At 40.9% G+C, this 16130-nt stretch overlaps 1 protein-coding gene across 5 annotated transcripts in view; it reads left to right on the top strand.

The window, feature by feature from the left end:
- Window positions 1–16130, top strand: part of wdpcp (WD repeat containing planar cell polarity effector) — an 84922-nt gene that overhangs the window by 54271 nt on the left and 14521 nt on the right. For all 5 annotated transcript variants that reach the window (XM_013910989.1, XM_013910988.1, XM_013910990.1 and 2 more), the window contains 4 exons: window positions 3547–3735; window positions 4214–4337; window positions 5425–5488; window positions 14781–14880. In XM_013910989.1, coding sequence (XP_013766443.1) covers window positions 3547–3735; window positions 4214–4337; window positions 5425–5488; window positions 14781–14880 — 477 coding nt within the window. The remainder of the gene's footprint in view (window positions 1–3546; window positions 3736–4213; window positions 4338–5424; window positions 5489–14780; window positions 14881–16130) is intronic.

Below are 16130 nucleotides of genomic sequence, written 5' to 3'. Positions count from 1 at the left end.
ACACACACACAGACACAGACTTTCACTCCAACTCATTTGTTTGCTTCTTCTCTGTATTGACTTGTTTCATAAGGCCCGCTACATGACAGAAGGAGTGAGTCGTGAGGCGGTTAGGAAGAAAGACTTGGCCAAGCTCCAAGTTCTCTCTTTTCCATAGGAGGCAGCTCTCCCTGGTGCCCCCTCCCACCCCCACCCCCCTGCCTGCACCGAGTTATCTCATCTGGGCACACGTTGGCCATGGCTGGGCCTGCACTGGTACAGGCTGTGGAGGGGCAGACTGGGGAATGTGCTGCACAGCACCCAAGAAAAAATAGCAATTTCTTTTTTTTTGTACAGATGGGAAAACAGGGAAATATTAAAGGACAATGATGTAACTGTGTGTGGAGAATGAACCCAAGCTAATGCTTCTTTCATTGGCAATAAAAGAATTCACTAGGTCATCAAGGTGACTTGGAAGTGAGTTTGTTGATCTGCTGCGCGAGCAGGGTTCATACTCATCTAGCCTGGCATATATTGTTTGTCAAAATTAGTGAGCAGAGTTATCCATCATTTCTAAGATGGGTTTATGGTCTGTCAAAATTACATGTTTGATCGCAACATCAGAAATCCCCACTCGTTTCCAGTGATTTACCCACTGCACACCGTTATTAGCCACCTGTGCAGAGGTGTGAGAGGAACCAGATACATTACTTCACATGCTAGATTTTTTCCTTTTGTTTTTGTATTTGTTGCTCAAGGATTTGTGGCACGTTTCATGTGTGTGACCAAAAGCTACTTCATCATTGTCTTCCCAGAGAGAATGGGCTCTTTGACTTGTTTTTGGAGACAAAAAGTTGATCTTAAAACTGATTAAAACTTGAAGCATAGCCTATCATAGACGTTTTATATGGGTCCCATTGTCCTCAGTTCTGCATGTGTTTCCACAGTGTGGTGGTTATTATATTCAACTGACACCAAACCAGAGATGAAACACAAGCCCACTCATAAGCCAGTGCACTCCTACTGCCAGTACCCAGCATTGATTAATGAGGATGGAGCCATCTGTGGCCAGAAGTACTTACTTGAGTAGGTACTCCAGTAGCTTTACTTAATACTCACTTCTAAAAATAAAATCCACATTTGCCTAATACTGTGCCTGGGTGAAACCCCTAGATTGGTACTAAGGAGCCAAAGTCTGCCAAGGAAATATCCTCCCACACCTTTACACCACCAACAACATCAAACTGATGTTTGACTCAAGCCAGTGTGACCCTACCATCCAAATATTGCAATAGAAATCTACACTCAACAGACCAGGCAACTTTTTTTCAAATCTTCCTAATGCCTAAATTAATTGACTTGCTGCCATATGATTGGCTGATTTAGATTATTGTGCTAATGTGAAGTTCAGTAGCTAATGAGTTTATGTGACATAATAGTTCCAAGTTAACACGTTTTGGTTTTTTATGTTTTAGACCAAGGTCTTTCATATTTTTAGTCATGTTTATGCTACGTTCTGTGTTTCTCCATGCTGGTGCTGATCTTGTCCTGCTCAGTGTTGTTTGTGCACAGTCAAATAAGTCAGTGTGGACAGGTGTGATCCATTGTCTGCGTCAGCTTAGAGCAGATGTCAGCGCCCAACTCCTGGACTCATACATGCAGTTAAACACATACAGTACCCAAAAATCACACACAAGCAACTTAGCTGATGTATTAGCCACATTAGCCCACTCTTTAGGGGATTTGGTGGTTTGCTAATTGCCAGCTTGTCATTTTAATTGCTCATACCACCCCCCCGCCCTACAGATACTAATTAGACTAGAATCAGTAGTGAGTTTTTCTTGCCTGCCTGCAGCATGGCCCATTGACAGTACTGCTGTCAGTGATCACCTATTATGCCACTAGCCATGTCCAGAAATTTTGGTAAATATATACACTTTAATACATATACAGCAGAGTGTTAAATGTTGCATGCATGTGAAAAAGGCTAGTTCAGAAGTGAGGTGAAATTACTGTCAGAACATGGTCCTGTACCAACTCGTCTCACGCAAATCAGAATGAGCCAGGGAGTCCTCCATCTGCTGCATTATGTACCTTCGTGATTAAGTGACAATAGAGCATAATTACCCCTGGCATTCAACACCTTCACCTGTATATGTGCTTTGAACTTTAAGAAACAGAGTGAGACACCTCTGCTGCGGTTAAGGGTACAAAATGCCATTCTTCCATTATTCAACATGTTCCTTGTCTGCACAAACAAAAGCACAGTCAGTCATCACTGATCAGAAGGTACAGTCCATCAGAGCAGTCCTCAAATGATCTTAGGGTAAAGGTCACTCTATGTTACAATATCGTTTGCAGTAGCACACAGACACACCCCATAAGAGGCTGGTTACACCCTGAAAAGGTTTCCATTCTGTTAAAGAGCTAAATATTTCAATAACATGTAGGCAAATTATTTAAACATATGCTAACATGCACTCTGCTCAGTGTTAAAGGATGAGAAGCTTGCTTTTATTTTGCATTTGCACACAGAAACTGATGGACACAAAGTACACATGAAGGCTTGAACACACTTCCTCTCTAATTGATTGACGAGTCGATGCTGGTCTAACAAATCTAGTGCTGCCTCAGAGTCAGAACTGATCCACTGGACACTCACTTAACTTAAGTAACTCCTCCAGGTTATTCTGCACGGTCACAGAATCATTATCACACCAACTGTTAAAGCTTAAAGAGAATTTTCCCTCTTTGTAGCACAGAAAGATGAAAATATACTGTATCATTCAATACTGTGGTGGACTGGTATTCATGAGCTGGGATAGGCCTCCAGCACCCGCGCTACCCTAAATTGGATAAACTGTTAAGGGTATATAGATGGAAAGGAAAAGATCAATAATCACATACTGCTCTATCATCAAAATCTTAGAAAAAATATAAAAATATAAATATAGAAACTAAACAAAAAGGTATAAAAATGAAGCAAAAGATAGAAATACTGAATAAATTATTCCTATTTTTGTTGGTTTCTTAATGCAGATCCTTAAAAGTTGTTCTGAATGAATGCAATAAAACACATCTATCTTCTGTTTCCCAGGATCCATTAGGGCATAAAGGAGTTGCTGAAAATGATGTGAATCATTTAGTGAGGTCTTCACAATGACCTACAGGACATTTTGTACCATTTTGTTAGACACCATCACCATAACGCCAAATGAGGAAAATCTTTTGAAAAAAACATCTTCCTTTCCAATTGATTCTCCGAGAGACTTGGAGAATCAATTGTGTGCTATGTAGCAGCACCTGATTAAACCTCAGTTTCCCAGATATGCATAAATCTTTGCCCTAGAGTTTAAATCTTTTTTTCAGTGGTAGTTTTGTCTGAATTTTTGTTTTAGTATGGGACTAGGCTCAAACCATGTATGTGAAACCTATTGTGTCTGCTGGGTTTTCCCTTAATTCAATGCCCATCTAGATCAAAACTGGATTATTTCATAAAAATCTTTTCTTCATCTTTTCTTAACCACATTATTATTATTTCTTACAAACCTTTCCTCAATATGACAGGAGCTCTCACGGGGGGACAGATGGGTCCAGGGGAGCTGCTGCAGCAGAGGCTACGTTGTGGTCAAGTCAGAGAGGCACTGGGCATACTAGAGGCCATGGACTGGAGCACCATGGGGGATGAGATGTACCGAGGCCTGAGCTCAGTCACTAACCACCTGCTGAGGATGGAGCTGAACCCAGAGAGAGAAGGTGGCTTTGATTGGTTTTACATTTCCTGGTGATGCTTATCAAATCGAAATCGCTGCTTTTCAAATTTCATGAGTCTAACCTAACCTGTCGACTTTCAGTGCTTGAAGATTTTTTTTTTTTTTTACCTTTCATTTCGTCTACATTTTGCTGTATTTAGCACCTCCATGGACTAAACCTTATGAATGCTTAGATATATTTGATATATTTGATATATTTTGGATGTTTTTCTTTCAAATCTTAGTTTCCTTTCATTTAGTTGTTAACTTTTGCTTTTAGTTGGCTTTTAGTCAATGAGCCTTTGATTTGGCACTGTCTCTTATAAAATAAAAAAGTATAAAAATCTCATTTTTGTGCAGAAGAGCAACAAATTTTACATTGTTAGCTTTACAAACACACATCCTTAAACATTCTTAGCTAATTTCCATGCAAACATCACATGCATTTCCTAATTTTGTGTGTGTTTCTGATCTGTCTGTAGCCCAGCTAGAAGCAGCTCTGGGTGTGTTTTATGCCCCACCTGTGCCTCTCTCTGATACAGTAATACTGGAGTACAGGGAGCCAATCAGCAAGTACGCCCGGCGCTTTTTTCACCACCTCCTCAGGTAACACCACTCACTCTGTGCTGTTGCTGTGGTCTTAATTAAATGGGCTGAGGGAGAAATTTACTTTGTGCATGTCCTCAAGGGGTCAAGGACTGTGTTTTGTATAGCTCTCCTGAAATAAAAAAAAAATGTAGACATCTAAAAAGTAAAAGCATTAAGAGTACATTCCTCAATCAGGTTCCAGATCTCTGAAGACTTTGCACAGACAAATACATGCACAGACTATTTTCAAGGGATTACTGGAACATTTAGTGCAGTTTATCAGCACAGGGTGGAGAATCAGAATAAGAAATAATATCCAAAAACCTCTTTCAGAAACAATTTAACACTGCTTATTTCCTTCTCTTTATTGCTATTAAAAATTCTAAAACAGAAATAGCTTTTGAATTTCATTGCACACACATACTGATGCAGCTTTGAGTCATTCATAAGGCAAAGCAGCACGCATGCACCTGTTTAGACTGTTGTTTCATTTTCCCTTCTGCCATGAGAGCCTTTTGAAACGCCTGTTTGACTGAAATAGACCCTGTTGTTCCCACACACTGCTGCTCACTGCTCTCCATCCTGCAATTACCCCCCGCTCCCTCTCCCTGTCTTTCTTTTTCCTCCTCTGTAGCCGAGCTGGAGCGTTGTTTGGCATCCCTCGTCCTCTCCTCTCTTATCACCTACCTGCATTCTTTTTCTCTCCATCAACATCAAATGAAGGAAGGCGCCCCCCGCCCCCCCTCCTTCCCGCACCTCCTCTCTCCGCTTGTGTTTGTTTGTTTCATGTCGGCTGTAGCCGGGGAAAGTTGAGGTGTTTTGTACTGGGAGATACAGCTCTCTCTCCCAGCTTTAATTCTGGATAATAGGAAAAGAGCTCGCTATTCTCAGTTCAATTATTGACAGTGTTGAATGCAGAGGTGCATGTGCATGTCTGTATTGAGGCGTGTGTCTACATGCAGACCAAAGCAAGCTCGTAAATGTACCTTAGACTTATTTAACTATGCATTTTCATTCAAAGCATGTATTTTTAGATTGATGATTGTTTTGCTTTCATGTTCAGGGTGTTGTCTTTCTTTTTCACTGTCTCCTTTTTTCTCTGCAGGCACCAGTGTTTCGAGAAGGCCTTCCTCCTCGCTGTAGATTTAGAAGCCAGAGATTTATTCATGGTGAGTAGAAAGAAAATTTCCTTTTATGTGCTTTCTTGAGGGGGAAAAGAGTCACAAAAAGGGTTGTTGACATCAAAACAGAATCCACAAGGAAGCCTTTTTTTTCTTAAATAAAATATATAATTCCATGGACATTAATTATCAACTAATTTAACAAATGAACTAATGAAAATAGCCAATGATTCAAGGTTTAAAATCATCCGTATTTATGGGATTTGGTGCTGCTGATCAGTTATATAGCTCTTTTGAGACCATCTTCCTGTCAAGCCAACTTACTTTAAAGTGAATGCTGCTCACAAACAGACTATTTACCCAACAAGTGGGTTGCTTACAGTCAAAGCTGTGCATCTGAGACGACCATATAAGGATATCCCTCCTGTCTGACATCATGCAGAACCAAAAGTAGAAAGAACTGTGTGAAATTGAGTGTTTAGCAGAATCTGAACCACAAGCTTCTGGCTAACAGGGATTAACAAACTACGGTACACATATAATATCTCTGAAATTTAGAAACCTTTGAGCTAGAGTATAAATTTCAAATTTATATGCCATTGGCTTTTAAATTAAATGATATTTAAAATATGCCAGTGAAAATAGAATGGCATAGCATGTACCACACATGTTTAAAAGATCCCTTTCTTGCAATTTTAGTCCAAATGACCACTGCATGGACTGAATCTGTCATGACGTGTAACATGCTTACCGCCATTTTTCTTCATTCATCAATACCTGTATTTGTTTCGAAATACCTGCTTTATGACATTAAGTATGACACATGTCTGTAGACTATTGTTATACTTTATACTAAGTCTTGTCTTTCTTGGGCACCTTTTATAATGTATTCATTTTCAGCAGTCAGGTTTGAACGATGAAAACTCTGAATCTTTTCTTTTTTGTCTGTTGAAGAAAGTGTTATCACTTATAATATTACAGTAAAAAAGTTGTGAGCTCTGATAACTGTTAAGTAGTTTGTTTAAGCTTACCTTTATGCCTTTTTTCTCTTAAAAAAATCTGGAATCTGTGTACATGAACCTTTTCATCAGGTCTTCTTAACATGTTTACTCTAGATTATGTTAGTGAAATAAAACATGTTTGGTGTATCTGCTCTAGATGGACTCCTGAGGGTTAGATGTTGACTCATGCGCTATAGGGAGCTTCTCTGCAGCTCTTCCACTGGTATAAAACCTATTATAATTGCTCATTCACTGTTGCACCCTTGTTACTTTCATTTGCACATGACTTGTAACCCATACAAGTGTGTGTGTGTTGCGTGTCAGAGAGCAGGTGTGATCTCAGTATGGGCCTCTATCTTTTCACAACCTCCACGGCCTCAGCTCAGCCTTTTCCTCTCCTCTCATCTTTGCTCTAACTCGTTCTTTCTTCCACTCCACGCTGAAATGCTCCTATGTGTTTGACCCCCTTTTTCATGGGGCCCCTTTTGCTCCATGCTTCACCAACACCCCAGACATTAATACAGACCCTCTTACACACATACACACACTCCTCTTGGTCCCTCAATCACACTGATAGCACTGGTTCCAATTCCCTCCCCACTAAGTAGTGCTGCTGGGAAGCCGAATTGAAAAGGTGGAGTCGAGCCTGTGAACCTTGAAAGAGTGCAAAGGAAAGAGGGGGGCAGAGAGGGGAGGGGAGGAGGCTGTGGTGTAGATGGAAAACTAAATGATAAATGTAACACAAAAATGATGGAAGGGGGAGATGAAACTGTGTCCAGATGAGTGAGAGGGGAGAGAAAGCTGTAATCATAATACATTTCAGTGAAGGGTATGAACTAGCTTCGATGGGTGGAGTCAGTTACAGGACAAATCAGCCCGAGCGGAAGGCGGCCTGTACTGTCAGCAAAGTAGAGGTCAAGAAAATCAGTCCAGAAAGCCTCTGCCATATTTTCCATGAAGCTTCATGTACTTTCACAATCTTCTTCTGTCATCTTTTTTTTTTAAAAATGATTCGATGCAGACTTGATAACTTGTATCTTTAGTCAGAAGCACTAATGTGATTGCAAAACATGATTGTAAAGCATACCTCTGTCATTGCTCTAAATTCTTCTTTGTCTGCCATATTTTCTTAAAAACATCAAGATTATAGCTCCCATTTTTAGCGACTATAATTTGTCATGTATTTGAAAAGATATGGGACACAATAAACAATGTGGCTCTGACAGTGATAGAGAAGCCTTCCTAAATAAGCTTCATCTCAGGTAAAAGTCCACACACCTTTTTGAGTAATGTTGCCCCTAAACAGACAAGAAGATCTAGTTAAATCACGAAATTGTGATTAGTGTATTACTAACTGGTAAAATGAGGCTTTTTCTTTTTCTTTTTTCTTTAAAAAAAAAAAGCGATTTCCCTCACAGAGAGGATTTGGATCACAGCAGCTAACAGAACGTGACCTTGAAGCCAGATTGTGTGAAGCTGGTGTGATTTTTATCCGGCACCGTTGTGTCTGTGTCCACTGGCTCTCGGGACTGGGTGAGATTTCATGGGTATGGTTGTGGAGCCAGGTCACTCACTTCTTGTTTGAGAAAAGTAAATGTAAAAAATCTACGCATGGAGATAAATGCATCTCTAACATATATATGTAAATATAAAAGTGATGTATGTGAGAGAGCTGTTTCTATGGACAGGTGACATCTTTCTGAGCTCTTGAACATCATTTGACTGCCCTATTTTACTCTCCTTTTTTCTTTTTCTTTTACAAACAAATTTCAGAGACCGAATTACTAAGCATCTGCGGATCCCTTTGTGGTGGCCCATTATGGGAATTCTCACCAAATTTAACAGATAATTGCAAGTCCTTGTCATGCTGGATCTGTAACAAAGTTCAGGCTCAGTCACAACAACCTTTTTCAAGCACTTTTTTGCCTCAGCGACCAAGAGAGCAGCACCTCATTGTGCACAAAGAGCGAAAGAGAGAAGAGAGAGAGAAGGAGGACGTTGACATTTCACCCCTCGCTCTGTCCTTCTGTCTAATTAGGTTGTGTTGTTGCTTTAACCCGCTGGTTTGCTGATCGAGTCGAGGTGGAGGAGGTTAATGAGGGCAACCCCCACCTTCGCCAAACTCTTTTTAACTACCAAACTCGCCCATAGAACTCAATAACGCACCGTCGACTTGGTAAAGAGCACACACATGCACACAGATAACATGCTCACCTCTTCTAGAAATGCTCAGCATGATACACCCCCTCTATCATCAGACCCCCGTCCCCTCTTGTCCCATTGTTTCCCAGCTAACAATAGAGGCCCTCCAAGCCTTTTTTCCCCAAAAGAAGAAACCTTTTGTTAAAATGAAACACTTGTGTCGGGTTAAATTGAGGGGGAGGAGGAATTGGTGGTGGTGGTGGTGGTGGAGGTTGGTGGGGTGTATGAAGAGTTGGTAGTGTGGGTTACTGAGTCGTTTGCATTTTTTAAAAATAATTGATGCTGTTTAGTAGCTCCCTAATTAGCCTTTGATAATGAGTCGATAATGTAACCAATTAGGTCATTCGTCAGCCAAGTCAAGTTTTCTTTCCCTCCACCACCTCCCCTTTTTCTTCTTCTTCTCTTCCTGGGTTTTTTTTTGGCTCTTGATGTAGCTTGTTAATTAAATCAAATTGTGTGATAGCCGAAATCTGATGCCGGCTCTTTTGTTCCCCAGTGAGGGCTTGTACTTTTTCTTGTTAGATACACAAGCAGTAAGGCGAGCTGCATGTTTTCGGTTCACCCTCTATCTTCCTCTCCTATCTGATGCCAGGCTTGGCAGTGCTGTAGGTGGAGGAGGAATTGCACATCTTTGGCAGTAAGCTCATTGTTGTTGCTTAGATAAGCAATTAGCACAATTAAAGTCCTTAAGGCCTATCAGATAGAAGTCAAACACAAGACTCCTGGATAGCAGATGTGTCAGAAAACAAATGTGAAACGGATACGCTCATGTACAGAGGATTAAACTTTATGTCAGGTTGTTAATATGTTTTTGTGTGCATGTGTTTGCACCGCCCAGCAAAAACTAATTTGGTTAAAAAGTAAAAGGTGAAAAGGCATCTTTTCACATCATTGATAAGATTTCCAAAAAACAATTTACATGTAGATCTGTTTGAAAACTGAAAGGAAATCTCTTCCTCTTCAGCACCTTGGCAAATGTGCTGTTTGGTAATATTGAGTTTGGTGTGCTGAAGGTGTAAGTTTTGACTGTGCATAGGCTCACACAATAAACTATCACCTCATAGCAAAAAGGTCCCTGGTTTGATTCCAGCCAGTGTATAGATGTATGTTTGGATGAGTGGTGATTCTAAGCCGGTTGTGGATGAGCAGTGGAGAATACAGCACTGTATGAATGTGTGATTAGTAGCATAAACTGCTTTGAGAGGTAAGTGAGACTAGAAAAGTGCCAATGCTTTTCCAGTCTGGTCACATTAGTGAATGGATGGATGTGGTGTGGCTATCTGATCACAACCATTCGACAACAAATTAATATGTTGTAATAAAAAACAAAGTCTCTCTGCAGATTGGCAAGTAGAACTGTTACTGAGATTACTGATGAAGTGTAGGAAAAATGCTTGGAAAACCATCATAGTAACTCGATAGTATATCTATATCAACAGAGCAAGGAAGCCTATCCTATCGGTTTATTCTGTGTGCAGACTTTTTGGGTTCACCTGTTTGAATTTTTCACCAAACTCTATTTTTCCTTTCCGCTTTTGCAGCAGTGTTCAGGCTTGATGATTTAAGCAGTGGGAATGATCGTTGTGAGGCTCAGGCCATTTCATTATTACCACTGTTAGCAAGAAAAATCCTGCTGCAGTCCTGGAAGTCTGAGACACATCCAACCTTCGATAGGTGGCTGAGGGAATTAGGAAGTGCGTGACACCTAGAGAAAAGTAGATATAGTATGTTTTTCAGGTCTCTTTCAGAAAATGTGGTTACTAATCACCAGTCTGATAGGAAATTTGTAATTAAACTTTACTGATCTTCAGGATTAGCAGTCACACTGCACTATGAATACTTATGTATCATAGTTTGTATGTGAGCCTCTGTCATTGTTCTCTCTGTTTCATTTTTGCATATTTAACATCTTTAAATATGTTGCGACTGGACGATCTTTGGTAGAATTGGGTGGGTGGAATTTTGTCCAGGCTTCTTCTCACTATTTAACTGAATATTCGTTGGCAGCCGTTAAATGATAACTGTGTCCTTAAACATTTCAGCAGCCACGTGAGCTCAAAATTTAGTTTATTATTTAGTTAGAACTTGTAGGACTCACAGCTATTTGTGTGTGTTTATCACCAGGGATAGCCGACTAGGTCCAGGTAGATATTTTCCAGTGTGTCTGCTTCAGAGGTAATCATCAGGATTTAATGCCACCCCCATGAATCAAAGAGCAAAAGCTGTGCCCGTACTCATTCACTAATCCCTGCATGTTGAGATTTCAGACGTGTATAAGTGACCATCATCATTTTGACTCCGGGCTCACAGGTGTATCACTGGAATTCACAGAGCTATCAAATGCCAGGCATTACAAGAAATAAACCACATGATCAAACTGACCTTTACGTGTAACGCTGCAATTTGAATGTATGAGTTGAATATGTGTGTACTGTAAATATACCAATAACCCATTGCTTTTCAAGTGATGTGTTGTCCATGTCCACCCACTTGATTTGCTTTTATTAAAAGTTGAAAAAGGTGGGCAACAAATAAGAATACATTCATATTTGGTTGTTAGTTTGATGTCACAAATAGGGATTGATTTATAAGAATAAACTGTAAAGTTTGAGGCAATAAGGAAAGGCACTAAAAATGCATTGAAAATTACAGAAGAATTAAAAATCTACAAATATCTGATTATTATTATTATCTGAATTATTTTGCAGTCTCTGCAAACGGCCACAGATCCATAGGGCACTGAGTTTATATGCTGTTATCGCTCCATAATAAGCTTTTGTGCACACATGCTCGCCTAAAGAAGTGCAGTGCACTTTGTGTATGCTCATTCTCATCGATCCTGAGTCCAAAGCCAACACGTCACACTGCAAACATGCAGACACGAGCCCGTCAGTTAATGTGCTGTAAGCGCTGCTGTGTGCCAGTTAACCTAATCCCTCATTTATTTGGAGGTAACCCAAATATCAGGCAATATCGGGCTCTTAGCATCCACCACCTCCCTCCCCTCTACTCCCCAAATATGGCCCACTAAAACGCCCCTCTTTATCGGTGCGGTTAGCTGGCTCGCTGCAACCCCTAAAGCTCTTATATAAATAAGATTAGTGTCGCGTTTGAGCGTTGGGGAATAAGAGGTGTAATATCTGATGGTTTTATATGCAGTATTATTGTTATCCCTTCTTAGTCGGGTTGATACTCCTCTCTCCCTTTCTCTCTCTTTCCAGCTCTCAGTTGTCTCTCTATCGTTTCGCATTTGTTCACTCGTCTTTCACTGGGTCTCTTTCCTCAGATTCAGACAGCATTATGAAGGGCTAAGCTGGAATAAAGCGCCCCAACATCAAATGTTCATATTGTTCTGTTCTGTCTGTCATCCCGCTCTCTCTTTCTCTCTCCTTGTTGTTGTGAGTTTTGCTTCCCTTTCGTCTTTTTACGTCTTGTTCACCCTCTCCCTTCCCTTGTGCTCTGTCACTCACGCGCCTCTCCATCATTTCACTGTACTGCCTCCTCTCCCTCCTCGTCTGTTTAATCTTGTGCTGCTCTGTTTGTTATCAATTAAGAAGCCTCACTCATATCTAATTGAGGGGCCATGTCTCCTCGTTCACAGGGGCTCAATTGGCCACCTCAGTCCTGGGAGCCGATTTAGGCTCTTTTGAGGCCATTTTGTTGTCGGCCATTTTCACATTTCCTCCTAACTCTTCGCCACAGAGGGCAGGCACCACACTATAATTACCCAATCTGTTCCCATTCATACTCCTCAATTTCAGCACCTCTCTCCCACTCTCTCTCCCCTTTACTCTCGCTCTCTGTCTGCTTCAATCCCTCTCTGCTCCACACCTCTTTTGGAAACCAGCACCCCCCTCTCTCTTTCCTCTGGGGGTACAAAAGCTGGGTTACAATATGGGGGTATTAGGGCCGGGTGCAGACTCAGCTGGGGGCTGGCTTTAGCCAGCTGAGGGTTATCCATGGCGAGCCCTGAGTCACGGCAGTGATGTCCTGTGATGTCGCTGAGGCGGAAGACTTTCCTTAACACGCTGTACCCTTTGATGGAGCCTCAGGCCCTGCACTCAGCCCGGGGAAACCCTGCGACTCTCACTCGACCCTCGTGGGGTGCCAGGATGAGGGTTTGATTCACTCCCACTTCAATCGATTCAAGAGGTCGAATGTTATAGAGGTTCTGCCATTATTACTGCACAGACTTTAACATTTTCTCACATTTGTATAGTTTGTATATTTGGCCTTTTCAGCAGCGTTGCTAACACATTCACAGGATGCAACAACTGCAGCAACATGGTGATGATGATGATGCTTCCAGTGTCTTTACATGAAAACAACAAAGCCAACCTTTAACATCTGCCCTCACAAATGTACAAGTGATCATCGTGCAGGATATGAAGCATAAAGCTTTCTTCCTTTTATTCTGAAATTCATTGAATGAACTAAGCTGCTTCACTCTCAAAATACACGCAAATTATCTATAGACTGATCATTATAGTATGTTGTATTTGCCTTTGATATCCAAAAAGTCTGATTAATTGGGTGTCCCTGAAAGCTTAACACACATGCAAATTAAGAAAATGCCTGAAAACAATTTGACAAAACAAAGTGAATAAACACAACCAAATACAGAGCTCCCAGGGTCTTTCTACACTATAAACCTTTTTTTTTAGTATTCATATTTATCATTTCTAGATAAAACCTCTTGCGAAATATGCCTCGGTTTTCAAGGTGGTCCAAGCAAGCATTCATACAGTGAATGGAAAACCTAATAACATAAAACAACCAACAAACCGAAAGAACAAAGAGTCCAGAAAAAACAAAGTTTCATTTAATTGTTTAAACAAGTGACATGATAACAAGCAGTGGGTATTTAAAGGTAATTAATGTATTAACTTCCTTAGATACCAAGAGGACAATTACAAGTATCTGATGTGACATATAGTTTAAAAAAAAAGCAGTACAAAAAAACTTCTCTGTGTTTGATGTTGGTCAAATTCAGACAGTTCATAAAGGGAAAATAAAGTTGAGACCTCAACTAATGTTTGGAATTTCTACTTTCAACTTCAGTGCATAACAAAACTGTAAGCTTGAAGATGAAAAGCTCGGGCTCTTTGAATGGGAGGATTTAGAAACACGTCTCATTTTGTTCATTATCAATCCAGAGTGTGAGTTAGAGGAAAAACTACAGTTTTACTGCCATCTGATCAAAATTGCAAATGAGAACGTCTCAGCTGCAGCTCTTCCAAATCTGATGCAACAGAAACGTCTCTCTGAACGTACCAGGCTGGACAGCCTTCAATAAATCTGCACCAATTGTGTTTTTGTAACCTGGACACAGAACGTGTGGCTCTAGGGGGAAAGGCCCTTTGCAAAACGCTAGAAGCACCTCCTTTATTTTATTTGTTTCTGGCATTTTCGAAGCACATCACTTAAAGCATTATATAGATATTTTTGTATTTTTCCACAATTTAATAAATAATGAATTGACCTCTGCCTCGCTTGTGGAAGCAGATGTAATACTCCTACAACTGAGATGTAATACTCAGTGTGGTTGTTAATGAATATGTGGCAGCGCTGGGCTTTAAATCAGCCACCCTCAGACATCATTTAGCCACATTATCTCCATCTTTGTGGCCATGTGAGACTCAAACAGAGAGATACAGAGGATACATGCTGTTTCCAATATTGTCGCAGGCTGATATCGTAATGTGCTCAGCTGGATATGTTTCTCCGTAAAGAGAGAATACCAGCGTTTCTGAAAGGTGAACAGTCCCTCGTCTCCTCTCACACTTTTGAAATGTGACTGATAACATCCTCCGTAGTTCAAAACCAGGGAAGCGGGCGTGATTGTGTGTGCGCGTGTGTGTGCAGGAGGTTGGTGATGGTGCGGGGCACAAGCAGGCTGATTTCAAAGTTTTTTGAGGAACCGGCATTTCATTCAAACCGGTGCTCCTTCTGATGTTGGGCTTCAAACGGTTCATTTTTTCCCCCTGTCATTTCATCTGTTTCTTCCTTCTCCCGCCAAAATGCCGCATCTCCCCCACCCAAAACCCCTCAAATAAAAAAAACCCTATTGTCATCTGAGCCTAGATTCATTTTAGATTAACGTTCACGTTTCTTTCTTTCTTGCATTACCTTCAAAGGACCTCCATTATGTTGCCAGTGATAAGGGCGAGCTGGTGCTAGCAGATGTGGCCAAGAGGAAAGCTAATGAAATCGAGGCCCGGACCAATGCAGGCAACGGTAAGAAAAGTAATCATCATGTCTAACCAAAAGACACTAAATGTGACTCGTTATTTCTCCTCACATCTGAAATGGGAGGTGGATACCTGATAACCTCGGTAACTCACCCACTGTGACACACTTTTCTCACATCTGAGAGCAGATTTTTTCTCGGGCTCTAGCCTTCCTTTAACAGCACAGAGGAGAATCATGCTTGCCAGAGTAATAGCTGTGTCAAAACTCTGAAAACATGTGCTTATTTGGTATATAAGAATGAGCAAAAGTGAGATTCTGCAGGAAATATTTGTCACAAATGATATGAAGTGATGACTACACAGTGGACAATTAGAATTTAGCCCCACACCGTAGATATTTCAAGATTACGTTTTATACATTTAAGACAAAGTCTTTAATGTCAGGCTAATGAAATGTAGTCTGACACCAGCAAGAGGAGGAAAGACCCAGCTTTTCTGTCAATTTTCAGCCTCTGCTGCTGCCCTTTGACAAACACTCCCGAAAGCACATACCAGAGGGGATCAAGCTACGTTCCTGATTACACACACACACTCAAAAACACACCACACACACACAACTCCTCACAGAAGCTTTGAGGGCCAACGGGTGAGCAGACTACATTCAAATTTGTGAGGGAACTAGATGAACATGTCGGAAGAGTCCTTCATTGGTGCTTAAAACACACTGGAAGGCTGTGCGTGCGTGTGTATGTGTACTCAGACATCCAAATGAAGCAAGAGAGGTATTTAACTCGACTGTATAAGGTCAAACCCCTACGGCTGAGTGTCTGTGTGTTTGTCTGTGAATGAAAATGAGCGCTTGTCTAACTGTGAGGCCTGTTTGCATGCAGTTTTTTTTTTTTTTATATATTTCAAATGTGATGCGTAAAACGCACACTCCTCCTCGTAAGCCTCTTAATTATGTCCTCGATGATTTGCCTCCATCACCTGCAGCGTGTCCTATCCTTGGACAACAGCACTTTAGAGCAAGAGGGACAGAAGGGAGAAAGAAAAAGGAGGCATGACAGCGGGAATAAGAAGGAGGGTGAAAAGGGAAAATAAATAACAAGTGAGGAACGAAGAAAGTGTAGATAAAGTGTAAATAAAGAAGAGGGAAAACATCAAATATTAACTTGCCAAAGTAAAGAAAACAAAGAAATTAATGAATGTTAAACACAACGTTGGTTTGTATGGCCTGCCTATATTTTTCTTTCACAGTCAGAAGTCTGGGTCCTGATCAGTCCTCACAACTTCACT

The sequence above is a fragment of the Pundamilia nyererei genome, unplaced genomic scaffold (assembly GCF_000239375.1).
Source record: "Pundamilia nyererei isolate P.nyererei 1_Seehausen unplaced genomic scaffold, PunNye1.0 scaffold00054, whole genome shotgun sequence".
Lineage (NCBI taxonomy): Eukaryota > Metazoa > Chordata > Actinopteri > Cichliformes > Cichlidae > Pundamilia > Pundamilia nyererei.
Note: the sequence above shows the minus strand (reverse complement) of the source record. Positions and strands in the feature narration are given on the sequence as shown.